Here is a 21,915-nt window from a genome sequence, read left to right on the forward strand (position 1 = left end):
CCCTATAGTTTGTTTAACCAATAGATCGTTGTGTATTTTGTGACAATGAAGATGACTTGCACTAGAGGAGAGCTTAGTTGTCCACCTGATGTTAGAGACCCAATCACTACCCCCGTCAGTATGGAACGTATACTTAGATGTTCCCTGTAAGCCTATCACTTTCCCTAGTAGGTTTCATAGTTTGCTACGTTGTATGACGTCGGTGATGATGAGTTTTTACTATAAAGTCTGTGTTTTTTATTAAATGCTTTGAGAAATTGCAGTGTGACGTCGGATGATGTCCGTTATACTCCCTGTTTTAGATAATTGCAAATAAAACAGTATCGAGTTTTGCCAACTTCCTGAGTCGGTTTGATTATTGATGTATGAATACGTTCTGCATCCCCATCCATCTCTAAGTATTGCCAGCTCGTCTTAAAGAGCCTCAGGTCTCTGGGTTAATTTCTTTATGCTAAAGTAACTACAGTGCTTAAGGATACTTAGTATCTCTCCAAAAACTGTACAGTCTGAGAGATTGGCGCACACACCCTTATGTGGGGTGCAAAAGGGATACCTAGTATCCCCTTTCTCTCTGCTCCTGTGACTTTTTAGTCACATAGACAATATCCTAGTCATGGCCTGTGGCAGCGGATGTGTTCTACTAACTATTGTGTAATGTCTGTACCGCAGGCTATGTCCATAGCCTCGATAGTGCATAATAGGGGCACCCAAGTACCAACTTGGGGCCTCCCTTCTTTTTCACCATTACTAGCATGGTTGTTCTTTGTCCGCCCTTCTACCGTTCTGGGAGGAGAGGCCTGTGTGTGTGTTTTGCTTTTGTCAGTAACCCTTGGTGTCCCAGCCTATGCTCCAAAGTGTCTGGGCAGGCCGGAAGAGGGGGAGGAGTTTTCTACCCGCCTGTCCTTTGTCTGCCAGAGAGCCTGCATAGGAACAGCTCCCACTGGGGGTCTGGATGTCCTAACTGGACAGCCAAACGCCCCTTTCTGTACATTGCGGAGATATATTGCAGAGTGTGTTCTGAAACTGTATAAAAGGTGAGGCACCTGGAGTGAAAAGCAAGTCGACCACTGGAAGCTGAAGTTACTGAAGAAGAAGACGACAAACAAAGACACCTGCAGACACTTTGCAAGACTGTGAAGTGACCACTGCTGTCCTGACCCCGTTTTCTGTGTGACAGAGGACCTCCGAACAGGACGATTCCTTCCCTTTGGCTGGTGGGAACAACCAGTCACAAGAAAAATTTTGATTTGAGCCATGTCCTGAGGCCCTGTGAGTTTCCAGAGCTGCAGAACCCCAATACCAGGAGACCTGCTGCCCATTTCGAGTGCATCATTGTGGAAAGGCTGAATCCGTCCACATCTTTGCTGAGCCCTCAAGAACACTCCAAAGATCTCGAGATCTGCTGCTGAGAGATCCCGTCCGTTGTCCTGCCTTCAGTCATTAGATAAAGGAATCCATAGGTCGGATCCAGAGCTGCAACATCTCAATTTTTCTCATTCCCCATTGTGTGAACCACAGCCCTGGGCTGGTTCACACAATGGCGAATGAGAAAAATTGAGTTGCCATTGTTGTGTTGTGCCAATGAAATTTTTGGCATATAATTTTTTACACTGTGAGGTGGCATGATTTTAAGATGTATATGACTGTTGTGTATATGTTTTTTAAACAAATGAGTGTATTACTTGTGCTGAAGAGAGATTAATATATTAAAAATGATATTGTTTTGGTAATACTGCCTTTGATGATTATTGAGAACACATAATGCAGCCCATATTTGTTTCGTGGTTGCTACAAGAAATTGCTGTCTGAGGGTATATACTGTTTGATGTAGTTTGTTATATGTTCCTTCCTTTTGTTTAAATACATATTATTTATCCTCACTTAGTAGGAGGAAATATCACCAGAGCGTGGGGGTTACCCCTGTAGAAAAACTATCTGTGGTGTAGTAGTCCCCAGGAGTCCTCCCTCTTGTCCTCATGACTGAGGCACAGGAACAGCAGGATCTGCAGAGCTGCACAGGAACCAGGATCACTAGCTGCATCTTTTCTTCAAACCAAAGGGACTATTAAGTCTGAGAGAACTTACCTCTCACTGTAGATCTGCTTGTCACTTCTACTTCACAAGTCTCCCGGCTTGTGGCCCTTCATTTGATTCTTCTTCTTCAAAGAACTGTTAAAACATTGTGCAAAGACTTTTACTCACCTTCAAGAAGTGCTGCAGTTACCCAGACCTTTGCCCATTGACATTGGCTTAGCCTAGTTCCCTGAGAGCTCTTCTCTCCTCTGTTGCTGTGTTACACCTATCCTTCCAGGAAGGGGTTAAACTATTCTGCATTGTGGGGGGGGGGGGTTCAGAAGTATCTGCCTTGTTTGCTAAGTGCATTTGAGATCTCTTGTTTATTCTGATGAACCTCTCTTTTTACATTCTCTCTGCCTACTCCAGATGTAACAGTAATATATTAATGCCAACAGCATCCTAGTTATTTAAGTCACCTGAGGGTGTAGGAAGTGTCTGTATGCCATCCCCAATGGGAATTACTGAATCTAAAGAAACCTAAGAGTGTGGATTTTTGAAGTGTATTTAAGTGTTGCTTTTATATTGCTCCAATCTGAAGGCGGCTTGTTTAAATGACTGGTAAATACATTAATAATTGTTTTATCAAGAAACCTTGAGTATCAGAGTTTATTTGAATATTTGTCACTCTGAATCTCTGTGTAACTACATTACTGCTCACATTGACCCCTCTTGAGATGAGCCTGGCTGCTCAGCCACACTACCAACTTGTGTAGTTCAGACTTATACCAAAGGTTGGGTCATATTGCCAGGAGGCTGAGGTGGTTTTTGTGCAGACTAGGGGTACTACCCCAAATCTCTACCTAACAAGTGCCTTAGCCCATGGGCATCAGGGTGCAAAAACGTACGATATATAGGCTTTTAGGATTTGATGACTGGTTTACTCAAACAGGGTTGTTTTCAGGCTTTTTCTGAAGACCTCATAGTTTACTTTTGTTCGCATTGGTATGGAGAGTTTATTCCAGTTTTTTGCAGCAGAAGCGGGGAAAGATCTGCCGGGTCCTCTAGCTCTTTTGATCTGTTGTATGATCAGGAGGTGTGAAGCACTAGAGCGCAGAGACCTGCTTGGTGAGTATTTTCTTACTGTTTGCTTCAGATATAGTGGGGTCTCTCCATGCACACACTTATGCGTAACGGTCAGTGTCTTGAATTTAATTATTTTTTCTATTGGTAGCCAGTGAAGCTTCTTGCGATACTGTGAGATGTGCTCTCTTTTCGTTGCATTGAAAATTATTCTGACTGCATCGTTCTGGATTATCGGCAACTTTTGAATGTTCCCTTTGCCTGCCCCATTCAATATGGCGTTGCAGTAATCCAAGCGGGGCATAATTATGGCCCCGACCAAAGACTTGCAATTTTTGCGAGATACTAAAGAATTGATTTGTCATAGAGTTTTAAGATGGTAACATTTTTAGTTACATATTTGACATGAGCATCTGCATTTAAAGATGCTTCAAAAATGGTGCCCAGGGTTTTACCCTTTCAACCACAGGAGTCGATCGTAAAACTTGTGTAGGATGGGTCAAGTTTCTTTCTAGCCTGGTTAGATCCGAAAACCATAAGCTCAGTCTTAGAGCTGTTTAAGCACATAATGTTTTGTGTGATCAACTCCTGGATGACCAAGTAGATGTGGTTCTGTGTTTTGTTGTGCCTAGTGTGGTCCCCACTGAGTTCTGTGACCAGTTGGAAATCGTCCACGTTATTTGTAAAATGGAAACCCATCCTTTCCAGTTTGTCACACAGGACTCGTATATAGATATTGAAGAGTATTGGGGAAATACAGGCTCCCTGTGGTACTCTGTACTTAATTTCAATAGGGTCTGAACATACCGTGCCCCAGCATATATTTGATGTTCTTTCACCTAAAAAGGAGTCAATCCATGCTACGGCGTGTTTAGAACAGTTTCCAATTTTAGCTAAGGTTTCCGATAGTCTGGCGTGATCTAGAAGATCAAACACCGCCGAGAGATCGAGTAAAACAAGCAGACCCGTTTTCCACTCATCCAAGCGATTTAACATTTGAGTTTTCAGATCTAGTTCAGTACCATAATTCCGGTGGAAACCAGATTGTTTATGGTGAAACACTGAGGTAGATTCAAAATGGGTCTGCAGTTGTTTAGTGGCTGCTTTATCTAGTATCTTTAAAAGGAAAGGGTTGTTTGTTATTGGGCGTGGGTTTAAGGGATCCTTCTCACTAAGACCACCACTTCCTTAATGGCAGTTGGCACACTGTTACACACAAAGCAGGCATTTATAAAACATGTGAGAAATGGAGCAAAGATTTTATTATGCATGAGAATGATTTTCGAGGGGAGGATGTCCCCGATTCAAGTGTTGGGTCTGATATTAGCAAGCATGAGCAAGGTATCCTCCGTAGTTATCTTTTGAAAGTTAAACTTTGGTATGGTACTATCTTCCTCTTTACAGTTCTCTCCTTCTGGTTTTAAGGACCTCTTGTGCATTGCGACATTTTTTTTTTTAAAGCCTTTTGTACATTCTCGCAGTCTTCCTTGTTGGGAATAATATCTTGGGTAAGCGCACCAGGTTTCTCCCAAGATCTATACAATTCAAAAAACTTTTTGGTGCTATGTCCTGTTGTTCAACTTGAGCATCAAAGAATGTGCATTTTGCTTCAAGAATACTTTTCTTATAATTTCTTTCAGTGATTTTCCATTTGTCTCTATTTTTCACAGAGGGGTCTTTAGTCCATGCTCGCTCCGCTTTCCTTTTGTCCTGTTTGAGAGTTTTTAAATCTTCCGTATACCATTTTTGTTGGTTTGGGCGGTCTCTAATTATCCTTGTTTTAAATGGCACAACCTCTTCTATCAGTTGGGATATTTGGAGTTTGTTCCTTTCTACTACTATGTCTGGGGAGTCTGAGTCTGAGGTTTCTCTCATGATGGTGTGCATACATGTTTCCAAATCCACTTCCTTGATGTTCTTATAGTTTTGGTTTGAAATGTTCTTAGGTGGTCCACGGGATAACCCCTTGGGTAAGGGCCGTATGATGGTACTTTCTATTTTGCTATGGTCGGACTAGACACATGGGTTAGTGGAAAGATCGCTCAACATTACGAGTTGCCACCCAATCAAGTATGTGGTCCCCAATGTGTGTCGGTCTATCATTTTGAATAGTAAGTCCTGCATTGGTGAGATATTCTTCTACCTCTAGGGCTTCCTTGTCTTTTGTGTCTCCCTGCCAATGGTTTAAATCACCTAATAGTATGGTTGAAGTATTAGGACGATTTGAGGCATTAAGAATGGATAAGAGGTCTCCATTAAATGTAGGCATGTCAATGGGAGGTCTATAAAGTAGATAAAAAGTAATGCAGGAGTTTGTGTCTGTGTTATTTTAGCACAAGCGGCTTCACATCCTGAACATTCAATTTGTGATTCACAAATTCCTATTTCCTTTCTGCTAATAATAGCAACTCCGCCCCAATTTCATTCTAGACGGTTCTTGTGTAGCATTTTATATCCTTGTGGTGTCAATAGCTCAATACTGGGGCCATTGCTCTGTTTTAACCTTGTTTCGGTGAGGCATAAGATATCAATCTCATTCTCGAGGATATAATCGTGTATATCTATAGAATGTTTGGGTAAGGACCTGTTAGGATGTGCAGTGTTTTCAATGTTTACCTGTTAAACCATGAGTGTATAATATTTCCTTCACTATGTCTATTGTCACTTAGATACTATAGAACATAGAACTGCATCTTATGTAGCAGGGTTCCAAGGAGAGCCAGTGAAGAAGCAGGGCTTTAGTGGGAAGATTGTACTCCTCCTGCTGGGGGTCGTCTTATGTCATCAACTTGCAAATAAAAGGTTCTTTACCTTTAAACTACTGGTTATGTGAAAGCCTCCCTTTGTACATAACATTTGGCGACGAGGATTTTGACTGGGACCCGGAGGACGACCCCCAGCGCCTTTTCTACAGATCTAGTGTGCTGGCTGTGGAGCGGAGCCAGCCTGACTTGCCTGAGGGAGGGCCTTTTTCAGTGGATTATTGACGGCCTGACATCCAGTGTGTGGCATCCACCGGAGGGACATTGCTAGCGCCAGAGGAAAACCCCTGGAGGCTCTGTGGGAGCTGGAATTGGACCCCTGCAATTTTGTTGAACTTGTGGAGACCGGGCTGGCAAAGACACGGCTTTGGCACTTTTATAATTGGATTTTGGGTTGTGTGTTTTCCGAGCGGCCATTGGACACCCTGGCCCCACACTGAGCAAGGTTGAGAAAGGAGTCGCCGCCGATGACCCTGGTGAGGCGCTCCAGGGTGAGTACATAACCAAGCAGCTATCTTTTAATTAGTGTCACCTACCTGTTTGGGTGGGAGCTCTATTGGTTAAACCAGAATTGCAAGCTTGTTATTCTATTCTGCAACTTTGAGACATGGCAAATGTGCCTGCTCCTGTGTTTTTTCTGGCAGTGCCAGGTGAACCCAGGGTTAGATGGGAAGACTGGAAGGAAGGATTCAGCAAATATGCCTTAGCAGTGTTTGGTGCCAACTACTCCAATGAGCGCAAGGAGGCATTGCTATTTCACTGTTTGGGAACTGCAGGCCAAGAGGTCTTAAAGAGATTGCCGGAGCCTTCTGACATTTTGGATGCTGGTCCATATGAAAGGACATTAGCCAAACTGGACAGGCATTTTAGAGTGGAGGAGAACATTATATTGGAAAGATATAAATTTGCCACGAGAGAGCAGAAGAATGGGGAAAGTATCGAGGATTTTGTCACGGCTTTAAGGGGCTTAGCAGTGAAATGCAAATTCACTCACTGTCAGGATGAGCACTTGAGAGACCAGCTAATGATTAAATGTTCCAATGACAGTATTAGGAAAGAACTATGGAAAGAGAGGAACCCCACTTTGGATCGAGCAATTGAGATAGCGAAAATGGTGGAACACACAGATGAGTGCATTGAAGTTCTTCAATCGGATACTGTGAACAATGGTAAACCCAAGTTGGATGAGAGTCAGGGTTCAGTGCTGAAGGTGTCAAAGGTTGTTCAGAGGCAGAGTACGTGGAATCCAAGACGCGCCTCGCAGAATGCTAAAAGGAGCGAAGAGAACAGACCGGCAACTGGCAGAGGATGGCGTCAATGGGTTCCTGCAAAAGATAGCAGAGGGATTCCCAAAGATATGAATTCTTTCAAGATGGTTAGGGATTCAGGACAATCCAGAGGTTTTCCAGGGAGAAGATGCTTTAGATGTGGAAGCTTGTCGCATATAGCCTCGGATAAGGATTGCTTTGCTATTCATATCATATGCAATGAGTGTGGTGTGAGAGGGCACATTGCCCGATGTTGTAGAAATTTTAATGCTGGGTCAAATCAAGTGCATGAAATAAGTGCAAGTTATGAAGATGAGTCATATTGTGAGGATGGCAGAGAAGTGGTATTTACAGTGAATGCTGTCAATGGCAGAGTGAAAATGCAGAAACCTTATGCTGAGGTTGTAATTCGAGGTGTACCCGTACGCATGCTGATGGATAGTGGTGCTGACTCTACACCTTGATAAGTGTGGAAGTGTGGAGGAACAAATTCGATAGTTGTACTCTGTGGGAAAATACTGTTAAAGCAAATGCTTATGGAGATGTTCCCATAGATATTATAGGTTGCTTTGATGCTGAATTACAGTTTAAGGACAGGAAGACCAAAGGTTGTGTGTATGTTACCAACAGAGGGGGTGAATTGTTGTCATGGAGTGATCAAGCTGAATTGAAGATAAGGCTTGAGGCAAGTCATCCCGAGCAGGTAATGTCTGTTGCGGGAGGAGAGCCCACAGAGATACAAACCACGTTATCTGGGAAATTGGGGTGTCTTAAGGGCTTTGTACATGTAATTCGCCTAAAGAAAGGAGCTGTCCCTAAGATTGCAAAACTGCGAACTATTCCTCTTGCTCTTAGAGGAGATGTAGAGGAAGAACTCAAGAGAATGGAAAGAGATGGTGTCATTGAAAAGATAGAAGCATCTGAATGGGTCAGTCCTATAGTTGTAGTCAGAAAAGGCAATGGGTCTTTGAGGCTCTGTATAGATCTTAGACATCTAAACAGCATGGTTGTGGCAGACAGGTTTCCTCTTCCCCGAATAGATGATTTGATGGTGGGAGTAGCTGGGTCAAAAGTGTTCTCCATACTAGATCTTAAATCGGCCTACCATCAGGTTGAATTACTCCCTAATTCCAGGGATCTCACCGCCTTCATCACCCCGATTGGATTGTTCAGGTGTGTTCGCATGCCATTTGGTTTGGTCTCAGCCGCAAGTGTGTTTCAGAGTATTATGCATAAATTACTTGGGGGTGAAAAAGGGGTGATGTGTTATCAGGATGATGTTCTTGTATGTGGGAGCGATGAGAAGGAGCATGATGTTCGTTTGAAAAGAGTTTTGGATATTTTGAAGGAGGCAGGCCTCACTGTTGCCTTGGAAAAATGTACTTTTAAAGCCAACAAAGTGGTGTACCTGGGTCATGAGATCACTGGGGAAGGGGTTAGACCCAAGGAGGAGGCTATTGAGGCCATAAAAAGAATGGAGGAGCCTAAGTCTAAAGGGGACATACTATCATTTTTGGGACTGGTGGAGTTTTACGGCAAATTTGTCAAGGGGTTAGCAGAAATGTCGAGGAATATGAGATTTCTCACTCGCAAGGGAGTCGTTTTTAAATGGTGTGACCGGTGCAAGAAAGAATTTTTGATGATAAAAGAGGCTATTGTCAATGCTCCCATTTTGAAAATATTTGAGGAAAGTAAACCCACATTGCTTTTTGTTGATGCCAGTGATTATGGTGTTGGGGCTGTTCTGATGCAGGAGGATCAGACAGGTTTACAGACTGTGGCTTTTGCGTCCAGGTCTTTGAAGGGCTCAGAATCTAGATATTCAGTTATTGAGAAGGAGGCTCTAGCATGCGTTTGGGGTGTCGAGAAATTTAAAAGATTCTTGTGGGGGAGAAGTTTCACCATTTGCACTGACCATAAACCCTTGGTTGGAATTTTTACGAAAGGTGGTTTGGAGGGAGTGTCAAGACGCATTATGAAATGGGTCACGGCATTGCAAGGGTTACAGTATACCATGCTCCACGTAAAAGGGGAGGTTAATGTGTTTGCAGACGCCTTGTCTAGATCTGTCCAGAGGGAAATTTCTGACGATAGTGACTTTACAAGTTCAGAGGAGAGTGCAGAAATATTCCAGGTGCATGAAACATTAAAGAAAAGTGAGTGGGATGTGTCTTGCACGGAGGATGTTGTATATCAAGGTGTACTTAATCTGGTTGCAGAAGGTAAAATTAAGAGCCACAGGGGCGAGATGAATGGTTTTGCCAAAGTGAGGGAGGAGCTATGGATTCAGGATGGTTATTTATACAAGGGTCACCAGATGGTTGTGCCAGTCGGTATGAGGAAGTCTGTCTTGGAGTTGGCCCATGTTGGGCATTTAGGTCTGGCCAGGACGAAGGGACTTGTGAGGTCTGAATTTTGGTGGCCTGGTATTGACAAGGACATAGAGGAACAAGTCAAAGACTGTGTGGAATGTATTGAGGGAAACAAAGGCTTGAAAGTGCAAAAAGTTCCCATGGTAGTGAGGGAGTCCCCGCGTGTCCCTTGGGACGAAATTGCGTTGGATCTCCTCGGTCCATTTAATATTGGTGGTGGCAGAGATAGCTACCTATTAGTAGTCATGGATTTATTATCAAAATGGCCGGAGGTATGTGTACTCAAGGACATATCCAGTAGTAGTATAATCAGATTTTTGGAACAACTGTTTTGGAGAGAAGGGTTTCCAAGTAAGTGTTTGTCTGACAATGGGACCCAACTTGTTTCCAGAGAGTTTAAAGAATTCTTAGAGAATCATGGGATTGAGCAGGTGAATACTTCTTTATATCATCCCCAGAGTAATGGGTGTGTGGAACGATTTAATAGGACTCTGATGGAGGCTATTAGGATAGCGGTGGCTACTGGAGGAGATTGGGTGAGAACAGTGATGGAACGCACGTTCCAGTATAGGCTAACTACCCATAGTGTCACAGGCGTGAGTCCATTTGAGATCTTGAGAGGAAGAAAACCAAATACTCATTTTATGTCCAGGTTGGATGGGCAAATCAAAAATGGTGGATGTGGATCTAGAGAGTGTAAAAAGGAGAATTTTTGAAGCTGGAGTTAGATCCAAGGAGAGGTATGATCAGAAGAATTGTTGTAGGGAACTCAAGGTCAAAGAGGGTGATTGGATTAAAGTCAAGCTCCCCACCAAAGTTCGTAAAGGAGCCTCGTTGTTTTCTGAACCCAAGCAAGTTGTGAAAGACTTGGGTTCGTCAGTGTTGGTCAAAGGAGGAGCTATTTGGAATAAGGAAAGGGTGGCTTTTCCGTTTCAATGTTAATTTGTCTTCAGTTAGTTGGAGACAGGGACTTTCTTGTGACTCTACCTAATCAACCACTAGATGTCATATATCTATGCTCTTGATTTGTGCCAGGACTTGCAGCGCATCCAATGTTTTACCTGTTAAACCACGAGTGTATAATATTTATTTTACAGGTTTCAATTTCAGTTGTTCAATATGTGTTTTGCAGGTTTCAATTTTAGTGGGTCCTCACCCACACAGTTACTTGTTATGTTTAAGGAGGAGAGGTGTTAGGATGTGCAGTGTTTCCAATGTTTACCTGTTAAACCATGAGTGTATAATATTTCCTTCACTATGTCTATTGTCACTTAGATACTATAGAACATAGAACTGCATCTTATGTAGCAGGGTTCCAAGGAGAGCCAGTGAAGAAGCAGGGCCTTAGTGGGAAGATTGTACTCCTCCTGCTGGGGGTCGTCTTATGTCATCAACTTGCAAATAAAAGGTTCTTTACCTTTAAACTACTGGTTATGTGAAAGCCTCCCTTTGTACATAACAGGACCTTGTATTAAGCAAGGCAAGTTTGAGGGTGTCAGAGGCTAGTTTACTAATTGCCATCTGTGTCTTTATGTTTGAAACTCCTAAGGTATCTTCCAGGTTGTTTTTAGTGTGTGTTCCGTTAGACCTCACATCATTAACTATGATGTCAATATTGTCTCCTTTATCTTGAAGGATTGGAGACTTGTTACCAACAAACTTTTCAGACTCCTGTAACAGTTGTATGCGTCGAGCCACCACAAACTAAGAAAGGACTCTTTGAAAGTATTGAAAAGTACATCTATGTGTGTTGGTTTATTGTCCTAAGTATTCAACAGTGGCTCTTGTGTAAATATAATAAATATTTCTGATGTTTGTTAATCTGCTTAGAATCACATGCTGTGCATAGTCCGAGATCCAGTGGTCACTGCGGAGTATTGCATTTTGTTTTTCGTAGTGGAAAAGGGGACGTCGACAAGGCGTGTCTGTAAAACTATCTCTATAGTGACGTGCGTTGTACCCACAATCCCTCACGCGTCGAAGTCCCTCAGATTGTTTTTTTCCGCCCAGTTATTGGTCGCCTCTATGCGGAGCTCCTCGAGAGACATTGCGAAATCATTTATTCGACCCTCGGTCGTTTATTATTATTAATATCTAACATATAGGTCCCTTCCTCGACTAAGCTGCAAGCTGTTTCTCTGCCGAGCAAGATCTTCGACGGAAGGACGAGCGGATGAGATCCTTCGGCGTCGCCGAACACGTGGCCTGGCCTCGCCGGCCTTACACAGTAGGGAGAGTGGGGTTGTGTGGTCTTTTCTTTTCTCTCCGAGAATGCCTTTCTCTTTCCCCTCCCTCTCTTTCGAGGTCGTAATCACACTTCATGCCCTCAGCTATGGAGAGGACGCGCTTTAGGTTTTGCCCACTTTGCAAAGGCAAATATACCTGGAAGGACAAGCACAAACGGTGCAACCGTTGCTTGCCCCTCGATCACAAGGAGGACAGCTGTGCGGCCTGTAAGTTACTTAAACCCAAAACGATAAAGGACCGTAGGGTCAAAAGGTGGGCGGCCTACGCCATGTCTAGGTCAGATTCCTCGCCAGCTGCCGCCACCGCTGATTGTGACGAAAATAGTGATTATACGGCCTCCGTAACGGAGGTTGTAGACCTCTCGAGGGAGCGTTCGCGCTCCTCTTCGTCCGTCCCCGGCCCCGACAAGCCCGGCTCACGCCCAGCTTATGGGGATGAACACCCCGGCGACAAGGACGCACATAAGAAATCTCAAAAACAAATACCCCACGGCACGCATTCGTCGAAGACGAAGGCAGCCATAGCGCCAACGGAGGCGCCGGGACCACCGGCGTCTTCCGCCGACCGTAAGGGTCGCCAGCCCTCCCCGCCATCGCTCCCGCCACAGGCGACCAGGCACTCTGGAAATAAGGGCGCTAACCCCAAACCCTCAGGCGGCGACGCGCCTCATAAGAGTGCGCACGTTGCCAGTAAAGGCTCAACGGTACCTAGCGCGCACGTTGCCAGTAAAGACTCGACGGTACCTAGCGCGACGGCGAGCGATCCCTCGGCAGACAGAATGATCGCCGAAAGCCTCGCGCGTATATCTTCTAAGGACGGCCAGAGACGGACGTCAAGTGACACGCCGAAAACTGCACACAAGGCCAAAGAAACGCCAAAGGCGCCGGAAAGTAGGCTGGGACAGCTCCCACCGTCGACGGCGAAGGCACCTTATCTTCGACGCTATGGGACAGACCTAGACGAATACAAGGAGAAGAGACTCCTTTTTCACTCCCAGACCTCTCTGGCCTACCTCAGTGGACCTTAGAGAAGTTCCAGTCGTGTATGGACAAGTTAGACAGATTCATGGCCATTCCAGAAAATAGGACACCTAAAAGACCTAGGGAGGTACTCCTAGAAAGTCCAAGGGCTAAATACCCGAAGTTGTTCTATAACCCCTTTCAGGAGGATATGAACTCTTAAGACCTCACCGAAGAAGACACTCACTTCCAGGAAGAGTTCATTAATGATGAAAACCAACAAGAGGGAGAAGGCTTCCATGAGGACACTAACATAAGTGAGGACGGGTACGAAGAAGACCCATGTGAGGGTGACCCAAATCCCTGGCAGTCACCATCAGGGTCTACAGAGCCAGACATTATAGACATCAGGTCTCCTTAGACCACACCAGTCAGGAACCCTTCGCCTGTTGACGACCAGCCCACCTTTAATGCGCTGCTGAGGAAGGCAGCAACACATTTTGAGGTCGAAACTGAGGCGGTCACCCCAGACACTGACTTCGTGGAAAGGATTATCAACAAAAACAAAAAAAAACACCAGCCAAACAATTCCAATACTCGCCTCTGTTAAGAGACGAATCAACCCTTCACTGGCCACCCCTGCACTAGTAAGAGGGGTTAATCCAAGAATCGAAAAATTGTTCTCACCCTCTCAATCAGACCCATTATATATTAAGGGTCACTCAATCCCGGACTCCTTAGTGGTGACTAACACTAGGAAAAGGGCTGGGGTTCCACTGTCTACCAGAGAGGCACCCCCGGATAAAGAGGGGAAAAAGCTTTATGCCCTAGCCAAAAGAATTACCACCTCGGCAGCGTTCTCAACTAGAATTGCCAATAATAACACATTGCTGGCAAGCTATGCTGATGCGCAATGGGGAAAGCTTAAGCAGGACATCGAGGAAGTCCCTGAACCCCTAAAAACTAGATTGCTGGCTACAGTTAATGAAGGGTCTCTGGTCAACCAATGCATCGTTAAGAATACCCTTGATGCAGCGGAAACAGCTGGCCGCTCTTTGGTACAGGGAATTCTGCTGAAGCGCCACGTCTGGCTTCGCAATTCCGGGTTTAAGGCGGAAACGCAAGCAGCGCTCATTAACAAGCCTATTGAAGAGTCTAACCTCTTTGGAAAGGCAGTGGACGACGCACTGGAAAATGCGAATAAAGAATTTGATACCATAAAGACCTTGGACCAAATCTCAAAGCCCCCTAACAGGCGGGGATTTGGCAACAAGCGTTCTTTTCGTGGCCAACGCCAGCAACAGAATCAACAACTTCAATATTCTGCCAACAACTACCAAAGTAATAGTGGGCGGTGCAATCAGAGAGGTCAACGCCGTGGCAAGGGGAGAGGCCGGGGTTCCACCCCTAGAGGCTCCCAAGCCACCAACAACACCAAGTGACGCGAAGATTCGGGACCCCTCCCATGCATCGCCGGTCGGGGGCCGGTTAACATCCTTTCTTCCAGCATGGGAGGGAATAACATCAGACCGCTGGGTACTATCCACCGTAGCCCGCGGCTACTGTATAGAGTTCAACAGTTCCCCAACATACAGACCCCCGAGGGGACGACGCATGACACCAGAACACCTCGCCATCCTTCTCCAAGAAGTGGACCAGCTACTGGAAAAAGGAGCTATAGAGGTCGTGCCTCTATCTCAGGGAACGGAAGGTATTTATTCAGTGTACTTCCTTGTACCCAAAAAGGATCTAACCATGTGCCCTGTATTAGATCTGCGCCCAGCGAACAATTTTGTCAAACCCCAAAAGTTTCGTATGGTGACCTTACAGGAAGTGATCCCACTGCTATCACAGGGAGATTACATGACAACACTGGGCATGAAAGATGCATACTTTCATATTTTAATGTTGCCAGCGCACAGAAAATACCTCAGGTTCATGATAGAGGGCAAACACTACCAGTTCAGACTGCTACCCTTCGGCATAGCATCTGCACCAAGGGTATTCACGAAAGTACTGGCAGTGGCAGCGGCCCACCTGCGCAGGTTATCCATCCCAGTATACCCTTACCTCGACGACTGGCTCATAACAGGGGATTCTTACGAGACATGCTTCTCAAACACCCAAAAGACTGTAGACCTTTTGTTCCAACTGGGCTTCTCCATCAACGAGAAGAAGTCCAGCTTAGACCCCAGCCAAGTCAAACAATTCCTAGGGGCTCTAATTCGAACAAAGTGCGGCCTCGTCTTCCCCTCCAACGAGAGGGTCCAAAACATGCTGTTTCAGATGCCCCCAATATGTGGCAGGTCGGGAGGTGACGGTGCGCAAAGCGATGCGCTTGCTAGGAATGATGGCGTCATGTATTTATTTGGTTCTCACCCTCTCAATCAGACCCATGCACACAATGCAAGAGTGGCTCAACAGCCAGTGGTGTCAGGCCAGCGGATAATGAGACGATCTAGTGGTGGTCTCGCAGGCTTTGGTTCTCGCGCTACGGTGGTGGACAAAGGAAAACCTGGTAAGAGGGAAACCCTTTGCCACACCCGCAGTGGAAGCCACTCTAACCACAGACGCATTCCTCACAGGATGGGGGGGCTCACCTATCCCATCAGACTGCTCACGGAGTGTGGACTCCGATCGTAGCATCCAAGCACATAAACCTACTGGAACTACTGCCCGTGTTCAAGGCACTAAAAGCCTTCCAGGAACACCTACAAGGAAAGACAGTGATGGTCCTTACGGACAGCACCAGAGCCATGTACTACCTCAACAAGCAAGGGGGCACCCACTCTCCAGGACTGTCCAAGCTGTCCCAGAATATCTGGAAGTGGGCTCTCAAACACAACATGCTCCTACTGTCGCAACATGTACCAGGGGAACTCAATCTACTAGCAGATGAACTCAGCAGAGACTTCCCTCTGCCCTCAGAGTACGAATGGCAGTTGCACGAAGACATCGTCTTTGATGTCTTCACACAATGGGGATTCCCAGAAATAGACCTGTTCACAACTCTGGAGAACTCACAATGCCAAGATTACGCCTCCAGGGACCCCCAGAACCAATCCAAGGGGAACGGTCTTTCGATTCCATGGTCAGGGAAATTTGCTTACGCCTTTCCCCCGACTTCCCTTCTCAACAAGATTGTGCACAAGATGCACCAGGAACAAGGTACCATGATACTAGTGGCCCCTATGTGGGCCCGGCAGCCACGGTTCGCTCACTTGATGGAGATGTCTCTATCTCCCCCAGTAAAACTTCCCTGCCCGCACAACATGCTGTCACAGGACAAGGGCAGGACACTGCATCCATGCCCTCAGACCATGAATTTAGCAGCCTGGCTCCTGAGATCATAGAATTTGGACACTTACAACTCCCGCAGAGATGCATGGACGTCCTCAGGGAGGCTAGAAAGCCTAACACTCGTCACTGTTATTCTAACAAATGGAAGAAATTTGTCATCTGGTGTAGAGGAAGAAGCATCGACCCAGTTGTCTGCTCCCCCACGCACATTGTCCTGTACCTGACCCATTTACTAGACTCAGGTCTAGTGTTCAATTCCATTAAAGTCCACCTAGCGGCACTTTCTGCATACAACACTTCCCAGCTTAAAGTGTCGTGGTGGAAAGTCCCAGTTATCAAAGCCTTCATGGATGGAGTAAAGAGAATACACCCTCCGATAGCAAACCCAGCTCCCGGCTGGGACCTGAATGTGGTACTTACCAAACTCATGGGCTCACCCTTTGAACCCATGCACAAAGCAACTCTTAAAGACCTCACTCTTAAGACCGCTTTCCTAATAGCTATCACCGCCATTAGGAGAGTAAGTGAACTACAGGATCTTTCTGTTTTAGACCCCTTTGTAGCAGTTCACAAAGATAAAGTGGTCTTACGCACGCACCCAAGGTTTGCACAGAAATTCATCTCAAAATTCCATGTAAACCAGTCAATAGAACTACCAACGTTCTTTCAAAACCCTTCCAACTCGGGAGAAAAAAGTCTGCATACACTTGATGTGCGCAGAGCTGTCATGTTCTACATGGAAAGAACCAGACCACTGAGAAAGACTAATCAGTTCTTTGTCTCGGTGGCAGCAGGAAGAGAAGGAGACGCAGTTTCAAAATCCACTATATCTAGATGGATTGTTCAATGCATCACTCTCTGTTACACTCTTGCTAAGAGAGAACTACCCTTCAAGCCAAGAGCACATTCTACTCGAGGCACTGGGGCATCCATAGCATTCATTGCAAATGTTCCCCTTGAGTCCATCTGCAAAGCGGCAACCTGGAGTTCTGTGCACACCTTTACAAAACACTACTGTCTAGATGCACACTCTAGATCTGACTCCCAGGTGGGAAAGGCAGTATTAAGACATCTTTTCTCTACTGTTCCTTCTCATAACCCACCGCCAACTCCGGGTACTGCTTGCTAGTCTATGCATAGCATGTGATTCTAAGCAGATTAACAAACATCAGAAGACAATGCATTACTTACCGTAAAAGCATTTCTGATGGTTGTATCTGCTTAGATTCACATGCGCCCACCCTTCCTCCCCGCTCAGATGGAAGGAACATAGACACCTTTCTACATCTCTCTCTCTCTTTCTGTACTCACTCACGTATAGAAGGCTCCCTCAGGGCAGAAAAAATACAAACAGAGGGACCTCGACGTGTGAGGGATTGTGGGTACAATGCACGTCACTATAGGGATAGTGTTACAGACACGCCTTGTCGACGTCCCCTTTTCGACTATGAAAAACAAAATGCAATACTCTGCAGTGACCACTGGATGTTGGACTATGCACAGCATGTGAATCTAAGCAGATACAACCATCAGAAATGCTTTTACGGTAAGTAATGCATTGTCATATTTTAATATAAATGTATGTGTTTCTTTTTTATTTGCAAAGCTAACTGTGTTCAGTGTACTTACCTACAGCTCACATCTTCCTCTTAAGATAAGCCTGACTTCTGTGCCACTCTACCAAGGTCCTTGAGTAGTACAGACTGATACTAAGAGCTAGGGATCTACAAACCACTGGGATAGCTTACTAAATTCTTACCTCTAAGTGGGACTTTAGGAAAACTCCCCTAACAATGATGTCATCCTTTTGAATTGTGGGAAATCACAGGCTTGAAAAGATGGTTTGTGAAAGCAATGCTGTTTGTGCAATAAACATAGCCGTATATATATGCCATGAAAATTCAATGACTATTTGGGCTGGTATTATTTTCTTTTCATCTGGTCTGTCTTAGCTCTGTCTTTTTAACTCCAACAGTCTCCTTTTTATTACAGCACTCTCCTATTTGAAGGTTATGCCACCATACCTGTTTTGGCAGAAAAGCTTACAACAGAACTTGTGGAACACATCAATGTGAGCTTACATTTATTTTTTTACCTTTATTTAGATAAAATCATAAATGCATTGTTCGAATGCATTTTTATTGTGCATACCTGTCTGGATTTTACTATTTGGTCAGTCACAAGCCAGGCCCCTACCTAAGGAGCAAGATGCTCCATCATGTTTGTTATGTTTCAGCTTGATGTTTTTTTGTTGATGTACCCATTATGTGTTTTTGACAGAATTCCAGAGGCTTGGGAATTCTTGATCATGCCCAGATAAAGGGATTCCTGTATGCCAAAGGTTCAGAAATGTTATATTTACAGAGAGAGCGAATGTAGGCTATTGGGGAGTTTCACACAAGTTATTGTCTGTGACAGGACTTAGAAAAACCCTCCTTGGATGTACAGGGTTCCACTCTTAGGTTTGGCCTGAACCAAACATAGGTTTAGTAGAATGGCTGAGCACCCAGACTTAGTCTAGGAGGTGAGGAGGTGCTGTAGAAAGATACAAAGAACTCTGAGCATACACCTATTCAAGAAGCACTCATACACTTAGTTATATAAAACATAGTCATTTAATATATGCAGTAAAACGCACTGTTGAATATGGTTACGGAAAGTAAGTACTAAACACAGTAACACATATAGAAATCAATTGCAAGTTTCTTAAGTAATAGACCATAGATGTAGTAATTTTCAGAATAACTTATACAGTAACAAATCCTAGTAAAACCATCTGAAACATATTTTAAACATAAATGCAAACTTTTCCAACTTGTGATAACGTTTTATAACTTTGTTCCAACCTGTCTTAAAGAGTCCAAACATATCATATGAGAGTCACACAATGTTCATAGGGGTCATAGGCCACCAGAGGTTAGGAGTTGAGCAGGATATGCAGAATACAGTGTTCAAGGTTCAAAAGTGGCAGAGTTCAACACGATCTCTTCTATGTTTGTAGGTTGGTAAAGTTAGGTTTTTCAAGTCAAGGAAGACTCAAGGACCAGTGTCCTAAGGCAGGAGAGAGTACAATAGGTTGTCCACCCCAGTGTATCTCTATGGGATCCCTGCAGGGGTGTGAGATACAGCTATCTACAGCCCCCAGGAATAAAGGATCGATTTACCGTGACTTGTACGAAGCTGAAATGTTCAAGGGAGAAAAGACCGAAAGTTATTTTACCGAAAATAACTTTTGGTTTTCTCTCCCCTGATCATTTCAGACTATCCCCTTGCCCCCAAACCCTTACTTACCTGTGGGCGGCACACCTCCTTGTATGCCGCCGTCTCCAGCATCCCTCTGCAATGCCAGTTCCCTTAACTTGCGTGTATGGGAACCGGCACTGCAGCGTCCGCTTTTTCTTTCTTTACATTTGTTATAAACTTTATTTAGACGGGAGCGGGGGACACCCCCGCAGCCCCTGCTGCCCTTCCTCACTGTAATGGTTTTTATGGCATGCTTGTTTGAATTGTAGGCTATACAAGATTTTTTTATAGCCTAAATTCTGTCAAATATGCCATACGTTTTTTTTCTCTTCAGTCTTTTTGGGTGTTTTCAAAGGATCAGCAAGCAAAGCTCCAGGTTAGTTTTACAGGGAGCAGGACAGTACCTTAAAATGAAGAACTCGTTGCTGCAGGACGGTTCCAGTGGAAAGGTGACAACAGACCCAGTCACAAGTTTCTCAGTCTTGGTGACAGAAGAAGTGGACTTTGGTGGATCTGGTGATAGCTCTTTTATAGACAGACGCACAGCAATGGATCTTCTCAGTTCTGGCTGGTTGGTGCCTTTTCCAGGCTCGGGTGAAGGACGGATGTCGCATCAGTAGATTCTTCTCCTTTTCTCGATCCTCGTCCTGTGTGAGGGGACATTTTCGGGAGCTTGATTGAGTCTCCTGAAGTTTAAGGAAGATGCCCACAAAGTTCCAGGCGAATTCGTTCTTCGGGTAACGATGCAGCTCAGTGGCACAAGACCTCCGGTATTGCCGTGCGGTCGCAGCTCTTTCAGGCATGGCGCAAAATGCAATTCGTCTTGGCATTGGTTAGACACACTAGTCAGAGGGAGGAAGTGGTCTTGTTCGAATCTTCCCTGTTGCTCAAAATTGGAGGTCGGGAAAGCAGCGGTTACTCAGCGGGGTATGGCGGTCGCTGGAAGTGGCTGGCATCATCTTCTTTTGGGCTTCTTCTTCTGATTCTTCTTTTCCAGTGGTCGACTCTGAGCTTCTGCTCCAGGACCTCAGAATGTATGCAGGAACACTGGCAGAGCCCACCAATCATATCCCATGAAACATTCATAACTTGTGAGTAGCTGCCCAATGGTGTCAGTAAGCCTCCCAGATAGAACTGGTTTCTCTCAGGCACTCTGCAGGACAAAGAACAGTGGGTTTCGGTTTACTGTCCCCAGTAGTTATAGGGGCCCCCTTTCATTCCCATTTTAAATTTTGACAGGTGGGAATGCCCCGTGATTCCGGTCTTAGTCCTGCCCCTTTGATATTTTTTATATCGATTTGATATAAAAATGTATGTCAAAATCGCTATCAGAATGATATAAGCGTAATATAAAGTGTTGGTTTGTTTTGATACGGTTTGATATAAAGCGGCTATACATTTATATAAAAATAATGTTAATATAAAGTTTATATCAAAATGATATTATTTTAATATCAAATGTGTATAAAATGGGAGCGGGTTTGTGCGCTGTTGCTTGGTGCAGGTCAAAGTGAGTTGTGAAGAGGTAGACGGCGAGTGTTAGCGTTGGGAGGACGTGACGATGGATTGGGCGGTGCTGCGTGTGTGAGAGTTTGATAGCGCTGCAATATGATTTTAGGCGCCCTAACAGCCGTCACAATGTGCTAAGAGTTTTATGAATATAAATCTAGGTGCACTTAATGCCGTCATGCCTTGGTAAAGATTTTATATAAAGTTGGACTACATTTGATAAGAACTTTAATAATTTTATATAGCTTTATATATAGTTATTATTTTTATTTAAAGGTGGCTTACATTTGATAAGCATGTCAACGATGTTTATATAAAATGGATTTGATATAAATTTGATTGAAAGGGCCTGCTGAAGGTGCTGAGGCACTGGGGGTAGGATTTACAACCCGGATATATAGCTTTTAGAGAAGGCTGGAAAACACTGCGCTCTTTTAGCTTTTCAAGGGCTATTCAGAAAATGGTGACTATGATCAGCTAGAGCTATGATGAGGTTCAAACACCCTCAGGAAACCCCGGGGGTTATGACAATAGTGATATCTCTGATGGTTTTACGCTGTATGAGGGGATCGAAGATGCCCAGGATTTGATGGCCGTCTATAAACCCGTTCTGGGACAATGACGATGTGGTTGTGCAGCAGCCATTTACAACCAATATGAGCTCTGAGGACTATGAAGCTGTGATTCTGCAGGCAGATGCGGTGATGATGCCAGACCAGGACTCCACCCACCGGAGCCTTGATGAAAAACAAGGTCATGTGTGCAGGGGTGGGGTCAGCCAGGCTGCAGCAGAGACTATTCATACTCATTGTGCCGGCTGTCTAGACCAACTAGAAGGCCTGGGTTATTAGGAAAATGGCCTGTGTAAGGCCTGTCTTTCGCTGATGGAGACCGATTGCCTTGAAGACACGGTTGTTATTCAGTGTGTTTGCTTTTCAAAACAAATTGAAAGCCCGGGGGCTAACAGTCTGTGGAAGGAATGTCCTACGCTAATGGAGACAGACATGGACACAACAGTCCCTCTTCGCACTGATATTCGAGCCACCCAAGGGGTTGCGGCGTTCTGGACTGAGGTGTGTTTAAAACAACACTTTTACAGCTGGTGGTACAGACATAAAATGAATGACCCTCGGCAGGACGCTCGCAAATGTTTGGAACT

The 21,915-nt window shown here is 44.8% G+C and overlaps 1 protein-coding gene across 1 annotated transcript in view; it reads left to right on the forward strand.

Annotated features, from left to right (window-relative positions):
- LOC138525817 (interferon-induced GTP-binding protein Mx1-like) overlaps window positions 1-21,915 on the forward strand; it is a 1,137,278-nt gene that overhangs the window by 385,808 nt on the left and 729,555 nt on the right. Inside the window, exon 6 of the mRNA XM_069636045.1 lies at window positions 17,997-18,075. Coding sequence (XP_069492146.1) covers window positions 17,997-18,075 — 79 coding nt within the window. The remainder of the gene's footprint in view (window positions 1-17,996; window positions 18,076-21,915) is intronic.

This window comes from Ambystoma mexicanum, chromosome 7p, assembly GCF_040938575.1.
Source record: "Ambystoma mexicanum isolate Mex_15411 chromosome 7p, UKY_AmexF1_1, whole genome shotgun sequence".
In the NCBI taxonomy this organism is placed as follows: Eukaryota; Metazoa; Chordata; class Amphibia; order Caudata; family Ambystomatidae; genus Ambystoma; species Ambystoma mexicanum.